Source organism: Nannospalax galili, unplaced genomic scaffold, assembly GCF_000622305.1.
Source record: "Nannospalax galili isolate Female #2095 unplaced genomic scaffold, S.galili_v1.0 scaffold777, whole genome shotgun sequence".
In the NCBI taxonomy this organism is placed as follows: Eukaryota; Metazoa; Chordata; class Mammalia; order Rodentia; family Spalacidae; genus Nannospalax; species Nannospalax galili.
This window is the reverse complement of record NW_008341810.1, coordinates 902,249-921,202: the sequence shown is the minus strand read 5'-3', so window position 1 is coordinate 921,202 and position 18,954 is coordinate 902,249. Positions and strand designations below refer to the sequence as shown.

Below are 18,954 nucleotides of genomic sequence, written 5' to 3'. Positions count from 1 at the left end.
AAGTGTATCTTTAAATCATATTACAGTGCTCAGTTATTCATGAGAGGTATTTTGTGGAAACACATGCAGTTCATCATTGGCCCCAGATTTATGAACTGCTTTAACAAAATCAGTTCCTCTCCCAGAATCTTTAAAATCTGAGGAGGGAAACTTATGCTTTAAAAAAATAGAACTGACATTGTATATTTGTTTACAGAGTTTTTTGGCTCATGAAAAATAAGGCAAAAATGTATGGATTGGATATTTTCATTACATCATCTTATCTCTTTGAGGTGTAGGGTTGTGGTCATTTGGAAAGTGGGGAGATAGGTTCCAGTATGCTAGGGCTGCTGACTTCCTGGGGCTTAGGACCTCATGAACTTACAAAGTTGTAGTTTTTAAGTTGGGAACAAAGAGAAAATTTTATCATAAAAACTTGCATGCTACTGAGAAATTGAAAGGGCAATATTATCTCCAAAATCACCGATTTACTTACTTATATTCAACAATTTCTTAACTATTAATAGTTACCCCCACCCCCATCTTAGAATGTGCCCATGTATTACCTATTCATTTGAAGAATAACTGGAGGTCAGTTACATACATCATGACACTGTTGTTACTGAGGGATGTTGGTATGTGAGATGCCGCATTCTCTACACTGTCTGACTTTGTGAAAATCTGGGAGATTTTATAGCTTCCCCTAGTTGACTAAAATATGTACAGTTAAGGTTCGTTAATGTAATTTTGGCTCTCAGCTTTGGTTTATTTTTTTCATCCACTTATTTGTCTACCTACTTATCCACTGTAGATGAGTGTCTCCCTTCCCTGGAGCACAGTAGACCCTGGTCTTGTGGGACTTGTAGTCTCCTGGGGAAGACAGTATAAGCAACCAGAGTATGCTGTGACAGAGTCTGCAGGAAAGGCCTCATACACTCAGGGTTACTGTGCTAGAGGAAGGAATGGTACTTATAGGACTCCTGTGAATGTTTGCTGTGCTAGAGAAGTGGGGGTGAGGTCATGGGATGGGGAGGGACACATGGTAAGGATAGGGAGCCTCATGGGTAACCTCATTGAGTTGAGAGAATGTGATTCTTGTTTTTTTTTTTTTTTCTTTTTGTGGTGATGGTGATGGAAACCAGCACCTGGAGACAAGCTTTCTCCCACTGAGCTACACTCCTCACCTGGAAAAGAGCCTTTCTAACCACATCTCAGAATGTGAGCGGTGTCAGGGTGGGAGGGCTGGGAGGGCTGAGTGAGGACAATGAGGAAGGTGTTGTGTAGAATGGGGATTGAGGGTTGAGGTACAGAAGACGGGCAGGTCAGAGTCATGGGTATCCTTGTCAATTTTTTTAAAGACTGACATTTTATTTTCTGGGAAGATGGGAGTTTTTGAAAGTTCTAACAGAGACACGATGAAGACTGCATTTAGAAAGATCACTTGGAGAATGGCTGAGAGGGGCAAGGATTCAAGTGCAGGCTGTGTAGTATGAATCTGAGTGTGGGTAATGCCACTGGGGACGATGAGAGCTGCAAGACTTGGGATCTTATTAGCATGTATAATAAGTTACTTCTCAACTTCCTCTTTCAAACACCCAGAGTGGTTGAAAGACTGAACTCCAGCACCTTGTTTGAATGATGACCAACTTTTTGGCATGTCTGCTTATCAATTTCAATTACTCTGGGTATAAATTTATTTAGTTCCTTTAGTAAATTTCTACTGCCTGAAAGATGTGCTTAAATCCCACACACTTGTTGATATCAAGAACCTGGCCAGATTTTTGTCATCATTCTGAGTGGGAGTTTATAGGAGGTAAGATTTATTCTGCTCTGTTTTAGAGGTTTCAGCCCATGCTTGGGTGGGGGTGACAGAGCAGCTCACATCATGGCCGACTGGAAACTGAGAAAGAGGCCTGGGGGTCAGATATGATCCAAAAGTCCCATGCCTCATGACCCACTTTCTCCAGCTAGGTTCCTCCTCTTGAACATTCCACAACCTCCAAAATTAGCACCACCAGCTGGTGACCAAACATCTAACCCATGAGCCTGTGGTTGACGTTTCCTATTCGAACCGCAGCACATGAGGAAATGGACCAGAACTTGCTGGAGGCCACAGCATTGACAGGATTCACAGAAGAGAGCTGGAGTGCTGTTCAGTATGTGTAGGCCTCCTCGACACCAGCACGGGCAGCGTGGGAAACCATACTATTGATGGTGCATCAGGAATGTCAAGCTTATGGTGTGAATAACTACCACTGAGTAGAGACCAACCTCACCAAAATTTACTTGTGAATTTTCGAGGAGCCCTTTCCAGAAATCGGCTGCAGTGTTGTATTTTGTGCTACACTGGTAGCTAGACTGCTAGACTACTCTGTTAGAAGAAAATAAGGAAGAAAAGTATGTGTGACTCAGACCACACTGCAGTTTGTTTTTATTAGCTGGTAGGACAGCAGTGTTGAACCTGCTTCTCAGATGGGATGGAAGAAACCCAAGACTGTTCAACCTCAGTAAGACTTCTTTGGAGTCTGTTTCTTAAATGTGGGTGGAGAATGGATGCTTGATGAATTTTGCATTCATCAAGTGGCTTTGCAAAGGCTGCCTGAGGGTTACTAAGTCATCTAGACTTCCTGAGTGGGGCCCAAACTGTTCATGGTAGAGCCACAGTTCTTAAAACCCCAGGATATAGGTTACCACAGCCAAGATGTAGTAACAGGTATTGCTAAAGTTCAGGATACACTTCCAGAATGGCCCTTAATGGAAGGGACCTGAAGGTACCTGCTATCCCGACTGCATGAGCATTCCTCTGCATCTGTGTTGTTTGGCCATCAGTGTGTATGTCCCCAAGCCATGTGTGATGAGGAAGAGGTAGAGGAAGCTCAGTGTGACTGAGGGAGGGGCAAGCCGGCCACCCTAAGGTAGAGACACACTTGGAGGAAAGAACATCTGGGGGGGAGTTGTGTTTTCTGACATCCATCTCCCCCACAGATGGCTGGAGGGCACTTTCACTCAGTGGACGAGGCTGTGAGTGGGGTCCTGACGCACAGGCTTACCCAGGGCACCCTGCATAACTGCAGTGTGGGCTAGCTGTGTGTAGGAATGTGGTATCAGGAAATGGACGGAGGCAGTGGGCTCCCTGCAGAGGGCTCTTCACACTTTTTTTTTTTTTTCTTTTTGTCTGTAATTGAGTTTCTGTGTATTTCATACAATACCTCTTAATCATATTTAGACTCTCTTCCCCTCCCCCATCCCCCCCATAGCCACCCACAGAATTTCACGTATTCTATCATATATGTGAAGGCCTGTCAAGTCAAGTTTCTGTAGCCAGCTGTGAGTTTATCCACCAGAGCCTGTTCAGCCTGTCTACTGTCACCCCCTTAAAGAAGATCGACATCAACTCTTCCTCACTCAGCAGTGATCAGCTGACAGTAGTTCTTCCGCTAAGGTTGGATCCTGCTGCCCATTTCCCCAGTTTGGAAAGTCTTCAGAGTTCTGATCCGAGCCTCAGATCATAGGGTAGCGGCAGCTTTGGCCTGGTGCCCAGACCCCCTTGTGGGACATGCCTGTGACACTCACTGTTACCTCCCTGTGGTTAGGTACTGGCATGAACATATCAGTGCTCTTGAGAAGGATAAAATGCCAGGAGTTACAGGCCTCCCATGTCCTTAGATTTTAGCTTTAGGCTATGCATTGTGATTTATAATGTGCTTATTAATAACCTCATTTTATAGAAAACCAAACCATAGACTCCAAGGGAGGGGAAAATATGAAAGACCAAATGGCGTGTATTTCAGAGTGCATATTTTAAAGATATTTTTGGAAAAATTCAATTTATTGTTGTTTATATTAAACACAACCGTAAGTGTACTTAATAACCGAGGTGTGGTGTGCTGAGGCAGACATTATAGACATAATGGACATGTGGGGCTGAGAAAATGCCTCAGTGGTTAAAGCCCTTGGTTTGCTAGAGTGAGGAGGAGACTTTGTAGCCCAGAACCAGGTAAATGCTGGGTAGGCATGATAACTGATTATAATTCCAGCCTCAGGAAGATAGAAGGAGATCTCTGAACAGACTGGCTGGCAAGACTAGCCGTGCTGGAAAGTACTGCACTTGACTGAGACACCCTGCATCCCTGAATAAGATGGAGGCGTTTTCAAGGATGATTCCTGACACCAACCTCGGACCTCTGCGTGTATGTGCACACATACATGTGCACCCACACATATACAAACATGCTTACATATACACATGTACACCACACATACATGAAAATGATAAGAGGAAAAAAGATAATGTATGTGATTGGATTTAGTGGTAACTTTGAGTTTGACTAGTAGTAGGACACATGTACCTTTAACGGCTTTTGCTGATGAAACAAAGGCCTTGAGGTCAGATTTGTCAAACTTTAATTCTGACTCTGTCACTTGTTGGGAATATCTTGGTTTAACTTTTTGGGCTGTGCTTTTTCTCCTGTTCTAATTGTTACTTTTGTTTTCTCTATGGCAGGTAAGTGTAATGTGGAATATTTCATAAGACATTAATAGTGTGAGTAACTTCTATTTTATTTTTAACAGGGACCTCCGGAACAATCTTATTAGTAGTATAGACCCAGGTGCTTTTTGGGGACTGTCATCGCTAAAAAGATTGTGAGTTTTGATTTGCTTGCTTCTGAGTTGAACTTTTCCTTACATAACTGGCTGTGAACTTTAATATGATGAAAGAGGTAGTTAACAGTTTGTTGAGGCTCATCTGACCAGGTCCCTGATAGAACAGAGAAGACTTAATTTTTCTAGCAGCATGCTTTGTTGGGTGGTAGGCGGGCACGCCCTTCTCAGCCCGACAGAATCATTCCCTTGTCAGCTCTGCAGACTTACCTACTGACTCAAGTTCCACCTGTTCTCAGTGTCAGAAATTCAGGCTGCTTCCTATTAATGATGTAAAGTTTTGACATTTTCATGTTTGTTTTATCTCTGTTGTATTTATTTCAAAGCCTAAAAAGTAGGTTTTATTACTGCCAAAGCTGAACTCCCTCCACAGTTTTTCACAGTTGAGAAGTGATGGAGTTAAAGCTGCATAGACTTCCTAACCATCCTGAGTTCTTTCTAAAGACATTTGTTGGGCTCTGGATGCTCATGATGCTGAAGGAACTCACAGACTTAAAAAAAAAAAATTATTATTTTTATTTTATGTGTATGAGTGGTATGCCTGCATATAGGTAAGTACACCCGTGTCATGCAATGCCTACAGAACACAGAAGAGGCTGTCAGATCCCCAGGAACTGGAGTTACAGACAGTTGTTAGCTGCCATATGGGTGCTGGGATTCAACCCCGGGTCTTCTGCAAGAACAGTCAGTGTTCTTAACCACTGAGCCGTCTCTCCAGCCCCTGAACTCACAGACTCTTGAGGGGAAGTAAGACAGTGATGGAGCACTGACCCTCCAAGTTTTTGGCCTGGACTTCTATAACAAAAGACAGACTAGTGAGGGAAAATAGACAAGTGTGTTAATATATATGTTATACAACATGGGGAATGGGTTAGGGAAAGGGTGACTTTCACATGTGACTTAGGCTCTTATGGTATACACCCTACAAGCTGACACAGTCCTCTGTGTAGACTCAGTGGGATGTAATGATTATCCATGCAGTTAGTAGTTAATGTTTGCTAGTTGCTTATAGATCATGGTACTCTTTCTTACAGGGCCTTAAGTTGTTCATTTCAATGGCCACACATGAAGTGTTTTCTAAATGTACCATGCCTCTGTCTCTAGTTATAGATCATTTGAGTCAGAGAGATTAAGTAGCTTTTGGAAAATAAACTACCAGAAGTAGATGAAAGCCAGAGCATCCAGTTTCTTTTCTGCTTTACCAACGAATTTAAGCTGATTCTCAATCCAAATGGAAACTCATTGTCAATACCTAAATTCTGTTTTAAGTAGGTATAGCTGTAATGAAGTCGTTTCCCGAAGAGTCAATAGTAATTACATCACTTAAAGCTTAGAAGTAAGACAGGATAATGAACAAGACCCAGAAGCAATCGTTTAAGTATCACCTCACAAGGCGATGCCTCGTTGTGTTAAACAGTAACACCTAGAAATAAAAGGAAAGTCTACTGGGGGAAAAAGTCCCATATGATTAAATACTTAGTTTTAATATTCTGGGGAGCTTGAGCAATTACAACAAACGCAGAACCAAGATTTGTGTGGCTTAAGATTCTTCTAGAAAAGTTGCCATAAGAGAGAGAAGCCAGAGCTAAAAGATCCTGTAGCACTAGGTAAGGTAAGCTTCTGAAATGCAGAAGGGAAAATCCAAATGAGTAGGTACCTGGTTCAAATGCTGTGCTCTAATTTATAGTCAAAGTAATGTGTTTTCTGCCCTTCCCAAGGGTGCAGTTTGGAATCTACCAGCTCTTGTTTGGAAATGGATACTTTAAATACCTTCGCTAGCATAACTAAAAGTATAACACATATTTCTCCATGCCAGAACAATCTAGACACTGAAGAAAATACCAAAGTAATATCAAAGTAGTTTTTGAAAAATTGTTCTAATTTCTGTATTAAAATTCAAAGTGTATTGAGTTATTCAATATCTAACAGCTATTAAAAGCAATGATTCCATGTAGGGTTTTTTTTTTTTTTTTGGCGGTTGGTAATTCCACTAATGAACAAAGGTGAAATGCATGCCTTTTCAGTTGAAAGTTACAGAAATTGTTGACTCTTATCTCAGGACATGAAATTTCCATTTAGATCCTAGTGCTTGTTGCGTAAATCTTGTGATCCGAGTTCAGTCCCCAGAGCCAATGGTAGGAGAGAACCAGCTCCTGAAAGTTGTCCTCTAACCTCACTGTGGCACACACGCACACATGTGCTCACCGCACAGTCATAATAAAAATTGAATTCAGATGCATAAATAAAAGGAAGGAATTTTGTAGATCGATGAAAAGAAAAATATTTAGAAAGCAACACATGCTGGGAGTCAGAAGTTAAAAGTGAGGATTGATAGAATAATTGGACTGCTACCTAGAAATTGTTGGTCACTTGGCTTGAGACTGAATGATAGAACTGGAACATAAATACTAATTCAGTTTTTTCCCATTACAATAAAAACTTCTGAGTATTTAAGGGATGAAGTTAGAATGCATTAAGTTTCTGGTGTTCTTAACAGAATAAAGTGTCACCATGTTGCTGTCACATCCTTTCACCTATTGTCTATTATTTGATGGCCAAGATTGGACTCAGGTCTGAAGTTGCCCTGCCTGGATTAACTGTGTAGGTCAGCTCAGGAGTTGTATTGCAGACAGTAAGCTATAGTGAGTCTTACTTTATGTCTCAGTTTATGTTGAGTCATTCTGTAGGCGTAAGTGATTGAAATACAGTTAAGGAGCATCTGATGTGTGTGCTAGAAGTGAGTGAAACTGAAAACCATTTTCTTAGTGTTGTTTTCATCTCACTCAAGGGAGGATGCAGAAAAGAAAGGCCTTGCATGATACCGGACTGCTGTTCTTATATTTTTAGTCTACCAGACCTTTATTAATTACGAGAACTAATTGAAGACACGTTTTCCCCCTTTTTCCTTAGGGACCTGACGAACAACCGAATAGGATGTCTAAACGCAGACATATTTCGAGGACTCACCAATCTGGTTCGGCTGTAAGTATCTTCTTGTTCCTATTAAGATGTAAGGGATTTGAACCAGTACCCAAGTGCTTATGAACACTAATGAAATCTTTCCTGTTAAAGTAGCCACTGTAGATGTTACAGAGGCCACAGAGACAAGACCTCCAATTGAATCCTGGAGAATTAGTGTCCTCAGAATGGAAGATGGGTTGAGAATCACCAAAGTGTTTAAGGATAGCTTACATGTATAATGTGAGGTGCTGTGGAGGTAGGACCTAAATGTAAACATAAAATTCATTTATGTTTCATAATCACCTCGTAATCAGACCTGGAGGTAGTCTTACATACTGTTAAAATAATTTATTGCATGAAACAGAGTTCCATGGTGTAAAATTTTCCATGGTGCCGTCGTGTCAGTGCTCAAAGTGTTTTGGATTTTGGAACACTTTGAATTTCAGATTTTCAGATTAGGGACCTGTAATGCATTACTTCACAATGCACCCACACACAAGCACATAATGTAGAAGGGTATTTATGTTGTTAAACAGGTAGAGGGTACAGGCCAGAGCTGTATTTCTGCCCCTAGTCCCTGGGCTTACTGCAGTCTGCTTATGCTTTTCCTTCAGTTTTGGTGTGTTGTTACTGCTCACCATGACAGGCATTCTCGTTTTTCAATGGTCACTTGCTGTTTTTCTGAACCATCCCAAGACTCATGAGCAGGCCTTCTAGTGGGGAGTCAGTGAGATATCCTTTAGACTCCCCTGATATTGGTTAGAAAATTCTCTTTTAGCAGTAATGTATTTTTAAACCTTTTCTCTAGTTTTTTTTTTAAAAAAAAGAATATCAGTTTTGGGCTGGAGACATAGCTCAGCAGTTAAGAGCACTGACTGCTCTTGCAGAGGACCTGGGTTCGATTCCCAGCACCCACATGGCAGCTAACAACCATCAGTAACTCCAGTTCCAGGGGATCTGATGCCTTCTTCTGATGTCCATGGGCATTGCACAGCATGGGTGCATTTACATACATGCAGGCAGTACACTCAGACACATAAAATAATTTGAAAAAATAAATGTTAAAAAAAAAGAATGCCGTTCTGTAGCCTCAGGAGGCATTTACCTGTCACCCCTTCTGTTCAGTCAGCTTTTGTGAATCTTTTCCTACATTTTGTTCTGATCATAAGCTATTTGGGAAAACATGACATAATAGAAGTAGTGATATGTGACTAAGTATTTTCTAAAAGTGAAGCTATTTTCTTCTTTTTTTTTTTCTCTCCCCTAGAAACCTTTCAGGAAATTTGTTTTCTTCATTGTCTCAAGGAACTTTTGATTATCTTGGCTCATTACGGTCTTTGTAAGTAAGAATTCTTGGTCCTATTTAAAATATATTCAATTTTTAAAATAAAAAAAAAATAGTGATTATGGGGTTTAAGAGATTTCATTACAAACATCTTGTGATTTTGCAAAAATTAGACCTTTCTGGGGAGTTGCCATTCACCCTGATAAACAGTCCATCTCAGCAATGTGTTTGAGGTAGGATGGCCACCTCCTCACAATACTGTGTCTCTCCCAGCTGCATTCAGAGGAAATAAGCCAATGGTAACTGTCTATAATTGACTTTCCTGTTTAGATCAGGAGAAGTGTTTGTAGTTGACTAATTAAATCCCCCAAATATAGACCATCCTCCCTATGAAGAATTGATGGTGAGGACTGTTTGCTACATTAGGATTTTATTTTATCCCACATTCTCTGTTCCACACTGACGTCACAGCTTGTTACTGGTTCCTAGGGCCGTGCCTGAAAAGTCCTGCCTTATGACATCAATGTAATGTCTCATTCATACAGTTCTCTGTAACTACAGATTTCATTTTCATCTCAGAGAGATTGCACAGTAGATACTTTTAAAAATTAACTGTGTTTCCAGATAAGCATTAGTCCATTTCACCCTATAAATTATACTGGTTTCTATTAGAATTAGAGTTAAATTGTCTATCAGATTTTCAAATTTGATTTTATGTAATTTATTGGGTTGAGTCATTTCTGCAGGAAATATTTTTTCTCTACGAAGCGTCTGTTCATGTATAGTGACCTCGTCACCCCCGTGCTAGGGCTTAAACCTGGGCTTCACACTTGCTGGACAAGCACTCTACCACCACACTCCAGCTCTTCCCTGATCTTAAATAAGATGACACAACGGAGCCTGACCTTTGAGTTCTCAGTCTCAGGAACCTGGGAAGTAGAAGTTCGTCAAGCTATTTTTTGATGCTGTTTTAAACTATTACCTCTTTGTTCTACTCTATCCCCCACCTTTTTTTCCTCCAAAACTAGTGGGCTGACCCCTGTGCCAGCAAAGTCTTTATTAGAAGTGTGCCTACTATTCTTCGTTTGCTCTTTGTGCTTTGGTGATTTATTTTTATGGAACACATTCCATACTATTTCAGTTATGTTGACACCTTGTTTCTCCTATTACACAATATCCACTCTGCTGGAAGGGGCGGTCTCTTGTAGTAGTTTTACCAGCTGGATTTAAGGTAATGCACGTTTTAAGAAAAGTCAGTGCTTAGTGAAAGGAGTGTGAGATGAATGGGCTAATCCATGCTCTGTATGTGTATCTTTGTTTCTTAGAAGAACCCAAGGCATTGAAGTGTTCTGTCTAATAGACAGTCTCTGTTTTCTTTTCATTTTGGTGGTGTAGAATCTTACTCTTACATCATGTGTCAAGGCACATAGGAAAAAAGTGTCACAACACGGTCTCAGCCTTTGAGGACCTTATAGTGTGGCCAGAATATAACCACAGAATAGTCCTGTCTTCTTTTATGTTGCTAGTTCATTGCCAGAGTGAACAGCAGAGATGGTGGTGTTCAGCCTAAGAACATGGCAATGATACTGTAAAATTGGGGAAGGCTTCAAGATCCCCAAAGATTGTCATGTGCTTTACAGTAATAGGCAAAGGCCTGATAGAGTGGTGGGGAGTTGATCTTCTAGATCCCCAGGGTGAGGAAATTCGGTGCATAGCAGAGGGATAAGAAGGATGTCTGACAGTGTTTTGTTTTGTTTTTGTATGTCAGTTTTGATCAGAAGCAGTTCCAGGATCAGTGTGAGGTGTTGCGGGGGTCCAGCCCTCTGAAAGACAGGGCATTGGAAAGGGGACTATACCATAGTGCCATAGGTAGGGTGGAGGGTCTTGGACTTCACAACGAAAAGTACACTTACAACAAAAAGGCCAATCGGTACAGAGCCCAGTTGCCACACAGTGCTAGTCATTGTAATCCCAATTTATGTGTTTCAGAGAATTTCAGACTGAGTATCTTTTGTGTGACTGTAACATACTGTGGATGCATCGCTGGGTAAAGGAGAGGAACATCACTGTGCGGGACACCAGGTGTGTTTATCCTAAGTCACTGCAGGCCCAGCCAGTCACAGGGGTGAAGCAGGAACTCTTGACATGCGGTAAGGGAGAAATCAAAACTGAGGAAATATTTATTGTATTTTTAACTTGCTACCATGCTTTTCTTGACAAACTATAAAATTCTTTTGACAGAACTGCAGCACAACCATTAATCTAGAAGAATTTTAGAATATCAAGTTTATGCCAATAGTTAGAAAGCATTTCTTGGATTGGTTTTTAAGGTAGCTGTTCTTGGTTCTGACAGGCTTTCTTTATGAATAGCAGTTTCAGAGACTAGCAAAGGTGTTTAGATATTCTTTAAACGGGCTACCTGGGAATTCGTTGAGAGCAGTAAAATCTTGGAATGGTCTCGCACCATTTATCTGTAGATGTGTGACTCAACATTGCCTTCTTGGTCATTGTATTAGTTTGTGTTTGGCCATGTTGGGGATCAAACTCGCCTTACATATACTAAGCAAGTGTCTTACCACCATGTTATACCCCAGCCACATGATGGCTAATTTGAAGTATAGTTCAGCAGTGTGTGTCAGTGTTGGTAAGCGATTGGTAACAGTTTTAACTGCTGGTTCTGTATCTTAGATTCAATTCAAAGGAATTCATCGCCTGTAAATTATAGATACTTTATATATACACATATACTTAAGTTCCTAAAAATGGAGATGAGTTTAATTACTTTGGACACATTCATTCAATAAAGTAACATGCAGTTATTGAACATCATGATTTTTGAAGAAAGAGCACAGTTACCCTGTATAAAACAATAAAATATCCTCTATAAAAGACATGACATAAACCATCTAACTCCCCCCTTCTATTACCAGTAGTATTGTTATTTCACAAGTAAAATATGTGGTTTAAATGAAAATTAAGACTTAGAAAATGAAATGAAAATCTCCAAGTTAAAGAACAAATCCATGTCTGTATTCGTATTATTCAGAAAGCTAGTGTTGAGACCTTAATGTTTTAACTTTTCCACCTTTTTTCTGTATTTGATAAAAAGTCATTATTCCCAATGTAACTTAAAAAGTTGAAATAGTAGAAGACACTGATGCATTGTGTAGATGTAACTCTAATTTAACAGCTTTCTTATTGCTGCATATTTAGTTTGTTAGTAATTTCTCACTCCATAAGTAATGCAGTGATTTGTATAGTTGTGATTATTCTATACAGCACTACTGAATATAGCTTTGTTGTGGTAGACAAATGCACTGAACATTTTAAAGGATTTTAATGAACCAGTGATATTTGTGGACATTTTTGGGTGTACATTTAAAATATTTCCCTTTTATTTTTCCAACTGGAAGGAATTATATCTTTTAACTGGTGATTATGAAGTAAGGTAACTTAAAATAATTTTCTTTTTTTTTCTTTAAATATTTTACATTTTCTGAACAATATGCATAATTTTGTAATAGACAAGAAGTGTTTTAATCCCAGGTAATATGATCTTCAAAATGGTACCATTTTAAAATGGTAAGTATGGACATTCATTCACCGCTACTTACTGTCTCTAGATCTAAGCATTGTTTATGGTTTGTTCCTTTTGTTTACTTCTGTGGTCTTCTGACAGTGCTGTGATACCACTGAAAAGGAATCATTCAGATGTCAGAAATGAGTGTGCGATGGTTTCATTTTTAACTGCTCTAATCTGTGACCCATTTGTGTTACTCTGGTTTTGTTATTACAACACAATATGCAAAACTGGGTAACAGAGAAAAGAGATTTCATTTAATTCACAGTTTGGGAAGTTGAAATTGAGGCCTGGGCTGCTCCATTGTTTTGGCCTCTGGTGAAGGCCTCATGGCGATGGAGTCATGGTAGGAGTGTGTGTGGGTCAAGAGATGACATTCCAAGATGGGCAGGCACAGAGCAAGTTAGGGGTCAGCTCTAGCTGCTGTACCAGCTCACTCCTGACACTCATTCCAGGAGACCAGCCTTCTCTTCTGAGGGCAGCATCCCAATGACTCGAGACCCTCCTGGGAGAACCATCCTCTTAAAGGTTTCTTCACCTTCCACACTGCCACATTGGACACCAGGTTCCCAAGACATGAACCCTGAGATGCGGGGAGACCCAAACCATCACTTGACTCAGCAATCATGTTGGGACCAGCATTGGAACTCTGGTTACTGGGGAATGTTTGTGGTTCTGTTTTTATCAATTTGTGGTAGCTTATAATTGGCAGTGTGTGAAATGGTTTGCCTTCGTTCCACCGTCTCTAGATCCTCCCCTCGAGCTGCCATCCTTCTACATGACTCCGTCTCACCGCCAGGTCGTGTTTGAAGGTGATAGTCTTCCCTTCCAGTGCATGGCTTCCTATATAGACCAAGACATGCAGGTGCTGTGGTATCAGGATGGGCGCATTGTTGAAACCGATGAGTCCCAAGGGATCTTTGTGGAGAAGAACATGATTCAGAACTGCTCCTTGATTGCCAGGTACATTGGCTCTGGGTTTCAGTCATCACTTTGGAGCTGTGGGTTGACATTTGGGTTCATAGTTTTTCTTCTTGTATTCAAAAATACACCGAGTAGAACATTTCTTTTAACTGGTAGTTACTCACTTTTAAAATTAATTAGCCATGTTTCCATCTAGTTTTGGAAGAAAAAACTGAATATAAAAGGGAAGCACTTAAAGTTGAAGTCTTTTTCTTTAGGTGTTAAGAGGAAAATGTAAACTTTTAGTGCCAAACCTAAATTGCTAACCATTTCTGCTACTAAACTTTTATTTTCTCTTTTAGGAATTATCACACTTTCCCTGTTTTGTCTTGTGATTAAAACTATATTTTAAGATACTTTCTCTCCCCACTTATGGCTAGTGTAAGAGAATAACATCTGAACTTTAACCCCATGATTGAGTTGAATGAACTATCAAGTATGAAAATGGGCTTAAATCTGTGTTCTCACTTTTGGGATACTTTATTTTGGTGCTGTGCCCTCCTTTCCCTCCTTCCTTTGTCACTGTCTACTTACCTACCTAGCCAGGACCTGTCACTGCCTACTTACCCACCTAGCCAGGACCTGTCACTGCCTACTTACCTACCTAGCCAGGACCTGTCACTGCCTACTTACCTACCTAGCCAGGACCTGTCACTGCCTACTTACCTACCTAGCCAGGACCTGTCACTGCCTACTTACCTACCTACTCAGGACCTGTCACTGCCTACTTACCTACCCAGGACCTGGCTGGAACTTTTGCTAGAGAAGAGCTGTAATTTCCCAGCTCTGCCAAGGCTGAGATGCCTTGGTAAACTTGCTAAAAAGTAAAGGTTCTTTGAGCTGAGGTTTAAGTTTGAGCACTTTAAGGGTTGAATTTTCAGTCTATAGTTTCTTTTCTGACTCCCCTTACCTCTTCCTGGAAGCATATTTTCATTTACATCTAATGTTTAGAAGAGATGCTTTGAGACACTTGCTTTTCACCTCCAGTATCTGAGTCATCTTGGGGTCATCATTACTGACTTTTCACTATGGTTTAAAATATTTAGTAATGTTGGGTTAAATTCCTGACATTACTATTGCATTATTATAGTGTACAGTGAAGCAAACATTGGCAAAGCGTACCAGTTATGGACTAACTCTGCCGGACTGAAAACGTACATTTTTAAATAGTTACAGTTCAAATGTTTATATAGGCATTTACGTAATGACCTTCATGTTTGTGTTGTTTCTTAGAAAAATCTAACATATTTACAGTGTGACCCTTGAAAATATTTTATGACTTGATTTTGCTGCGTTCTGTTGCATTCTTCATAGGAGAACTAAGTTTTGTTTGTCCAGGCAGTTACCTTGGCTGAACTCAGATTCCTAGCTCTGTTTCTCTGATAAGATGTAGCTGAAATCTGTGTGTGTATAGTTTGGGGGTCACTATAGAGTAAATCCACTCCTTCACACATGCTCTGCCACTGAGTGGATGTCTGTGTAAGAAATGTGGACTTTTTTTGCTCCTCTGGTCGTCTGTCACAGGCTGATAGGATTGTGAATTTCTCTTGTTTTAGTGGAGCCTAGGGTAAACACGATTTAAAAAGTACCCTGGTTATTCCCTGGTGCCGGTGTCTTCCTCCTGCCTCCTTCCTGTCTTCTTTAGAGTCTGCCTTCTTTTCATCCCTCTGCATGTACTTCAGTATCCAAATACTTTGTTCAGAGCCTGTGACTGCCAACTGCAGGAAGCATGGTATAATGTGAGTGGCTCGGTCTTAGCAGAAACAGAAATCCCTCATTAGGGGGTGACATTAACTGTTAAGAAATGATGTATTCATTGTTGCATTATTTTTACTGTGGTGATAATTGCATAGGCATATACATATGTCAAAACTCATCAAATTATACACTATTAAGGAGTTTATTGTATAAATAGACAATAATTGACATCATAAAACAAAACTTTAAAAGACACTCTAAATACAGAGTTTGATTAATTTAAAAGTATAAGTTGTATGGCTAAAGTAGATTTACTTTACAAATCTTATTTCTTCAATCATGCTAAAATTATTCTCAGTTCTTTATAGTATCACGAAAATTCAGTTCTAAGAAAAACAACTTAGTGTAACATTATTGCTGTACATGGGCCTGCATTGAAGCCACAGATGTACTATAGGGAATTTTAATAGTTTGAGGGAAGAGTGCTGATCTTGACATTGCTTGGACACTACATGGCTGCTAGTACCCATGATACAGTAGCTGCTGGTACTGTGCAGTGTCCTCAGGGAATCATGTCACATCCTTTTGGATGGCTTCATGCTTTGAAATGTGAGACTTTAGGCAGTTACGTGCTCCACATGAGCACTATGTGAAAATTACTGTGGAAGAAATATGTGTCATTTGTCTGAGTATTTTTGTAGAAGCCAGCAGGCACCCACATCCAAGTGAAAATCGTGTTTCTTTAAGAGAAAGTAAAATTTCCGTTATTTTTTTACTATCTTTTCATATGGTTGTTGTTATTGTTGGCTTTGAGCCTAAGTTGGACTCATGATCATCCTGCCTTAGCCACTTCCATGCTGGGATTATAGGCATGTACTGCCACATCTGGCTAGACACACGAAGTCTGGCTTTTAGCTTACTGATTGGTACTACAATGGGCCTTTTTGGGGGGAGGATTAGGCACATAGTCAGTTAAGGCTCTTGAGCTGAGTTTGAACTTCTGGATTAAGGCAGGATTTTCACACCACAATTTTCTGTGTATTTCTTCCCTTGTTCAATATAAGAATGAAAGTTGTTTATTTTAGGTCACCTATCATTAAAAATATTTTTTTATAGTTACTGATTTTTTTTTTTTAGCTTAGTAAAGATAATACTCATTTTCTTTGATTCAGAATGCAACAGTGCCTCCCAGTCTTTATTAGAACGCTAGCTCTTGGTGATTTAGGAGAGCCGACAAATGTGTGTTCACGTCTACGCATAATTTGATAAGTTAATTAAGATGATACATGCTTTCTGTCTAATTATTTCTTATCATTTGTGTCTACATAACAGGAAAGCATGGTGGATCATATGGGGATAGAGGTTAATTGAAGGTTTTGACTTTTGCTCTTTAATTAATAGGTTTTATATTAGAGAATTACCATTTCATTTTGAAAATGAGATTTACTGACAGTCATGTAGAAATATAGCTCTTTTATAAGAGACATGGCTTTACATAGAACCTTCCTTTAGGAAAGCATCAATTGGTCAGTTACTAAACTTTTTAGATATTTATCAGGTTGTTTTTACATTTATTTAGTGTGTGTGCACGTGTGCACATGTGTGTGCATGTAGCGGTTAGAGGCCAACTTTCAGGAGGCGATTCTCTCCTACTGTGTGGGTTCCAGTAATCAAACTTAGGTCATCAGGCTTGGTGGCAAGTACCTTTACCCACCGAGCCATCTCACTGGCCCCGGGTTGTTTTTAGTATAACTTTTTTTTCCATAAAATACTTTCCTTTAAATCTTTTTATTTACTTCATGATTGCCTTCTTTATGAGTATCTTCTCATAAGCTTTACAAAGGTAGATGTGACTTGTACACTTATCACAGTTTCTGCCCGTGGACTAGTTGCTTCTTTCCCCTTGGTGCTCAGAAAGCCCTGCCCTCCTCTCCTCTGTGCTGCTTCTTCAGAACCCCTCCTCTTGCTTTCTTTGAGCCACTAAAGGACTTAAAGGGACGAGTCATTTTTGTAGTTGCACCTTTTTACCTAGTAAGTGCTGGGCTCAAATGTGTATTCAAATCTAATTGCTAAATAAATAATTGAAATCTCTCCCTTTTTGCCTAATCATATTTTCTCTTTTTAAAATCTTTTTTTTCATGCAGTGCCCTAACCATTTCTAATATTCAGGCTGGATCCACTGGAAATTGGGGCTGTCATGTCCAGACCAAACGTGGGAACAATACAAGAACTGTGGATATTGTGGTGTTGGAAAGCTCTGCCCAGTACTGTCCACCAGAGAGGGTTGTGAACAACAAAGGTGACTTCAGGTCAGTGACACGGAAAGTACTAGAAAAATCTGATTTGTCCCAAAGCTTTGTATTCTCAAATGTACCTAATGAGACATTGATCCTCAGTACTGAAATTTGAGAAATACCTATGTATTCATGTATCTCTTTACATACACACATCCTTGTATGTCTAAGGACTATTCTTTGGAATGGTGATATCGGAGTCATTTATGGAAATGGGAATTAAAAGGTACTTGAACTCTGTAACCTGTTTTAAGAGTTTCTGGAAGTATATTCATTTTTTTTAAGTATAGTCATTTTTAAAAATCTTGTTCTTGGAAAATTTTCACATATGTATTCAATGTTTCTTGATCATCTCTGCCCCTCACTCTCCCCTGCCACCTCCCCTCACCACCCTCCCAGGAATCCCTGTCACTTTTTAAAGATGGTTTTGTTATAGAAATGAGAAGCTACTATTTTAGGGAGACAAATTCAGACAGGATGATGGCACTGCCTGATCTTTTGTTCAGTGACTTTTGGGTTGTTTTGTGACAGGGTCTTCTCTTGCTCCAACTGGCCTGGAATTTGCTATGTAGACAAGGCTTATCTTGATCTCACAGAGATCTCATAGAGATCTTGCAGAGATCCAGCCTCACAAGTGCTGTAATTAAAGGCACGTACCACCATGCCTGGCTGTTCAATGACTCTTATGATGAACTTTGAAAGGTTTTATATTATTTTTTTTAAAGTTGGGGGGAAGGCTGCTGGAGTGATATCTCAGAAGTTAAGATCATTGACTGCCCTTCCAGAGGATTTGGGTTTGGTTCCCAGCACCCACATAGTGACTAACAGCTGTCCATAACTCCAGTTCCAGGGGATCTGACACCCTCATCTAACCTCCACAGGCATTCCATGCATGGATGCACTTATATACATGCAGGCAAAACATTTGTACACATACATTAAAAATAAATTTAAAAAATTTAAAAAGTTTTTTGATTTATTTATTTTTATTTTATGTGCATGAGTGTTTTGCCTACGTGTATGTAAGGGCGCCTGTGTCATGTATTGCCCATGAAGACCAAAAGTGAGCATTAGATCCCCTCTAACTGGAGTTATGGACAGTTGTTAGTCTCCAGGTGGGTGCTGGGCACCAAACCCAGGTGTCCTGGAAAAGCAGTCAGTGTTCTTAAATGCTGAGCCATCTCTCCAGCCCCAGTTTTATAGTCTTAAGTCACTTAACTATAAACCTCATTAGGAGAGATGTCTAATTTTCTTTCCCTATTCAATAATTCAGGCAATTAAGTCAGAAGAAATTTGGGAAAGGAAAGCTGTTGAATAATCTGAAACTTGTGTAGCTCTTGGGACCCTGGTAGGTTTCTAAGACTCTTGTAAGATTAGCAGAATGACTTCAGATTTTTTTTTTTTTCTTTGTCTTTTTGAAATAGGGTCTCCCTGTAGCCCCACCTGGCCTGGAACTCACTGTAGACCAGGGGCTGGCCTTGAATTCACAGAGATCTGCCTGCCTCTGCCTCCAAAGTGCTGGGATTAAAGGC

The 18,954-nt window shown here is 40.0% G+C and overlaps 1 protein-coding gene across 1 annotated transcript in view; it reads left to right on the top strand.

Annotated features, from left to right (window-relative positions):
- Positions 1-18,954, top strand: part of Adgra3 (adhesion G protein-coupled receptor A3) — a 111,915-nt gene that overhangs the window by 36,839 nt on the left and 56,122 nt on the right. The window contains exons 3-8 of the mRNA XM_017799186.2: positions 4,552-4,623; positions 7,552-7,623; positions 8,870-8,941; positions 10,877-11,037; positions 13,217-13,430; positions 17,273-17,437. Of these exons, the coding sequence (XP_017654675.1) occupies positions 10,923-11,037; positions 13,217-13,430; positions 17,273-17,437 (494 nt within the window). The 5' untranslated portion in view covers positions 4,552-4,623; positions 7,552-7,623; positions 8,870-8,941; positions 10,877-10,922. The remainder of the gene's footprint in view (positions 1-4,551; positions 4,624-7,551; positions 7,624-8,869; positions 8,942-10,876; positions 11,038-13,216; positions 13,431-17,272; positions 17,438-18,954) is intronic.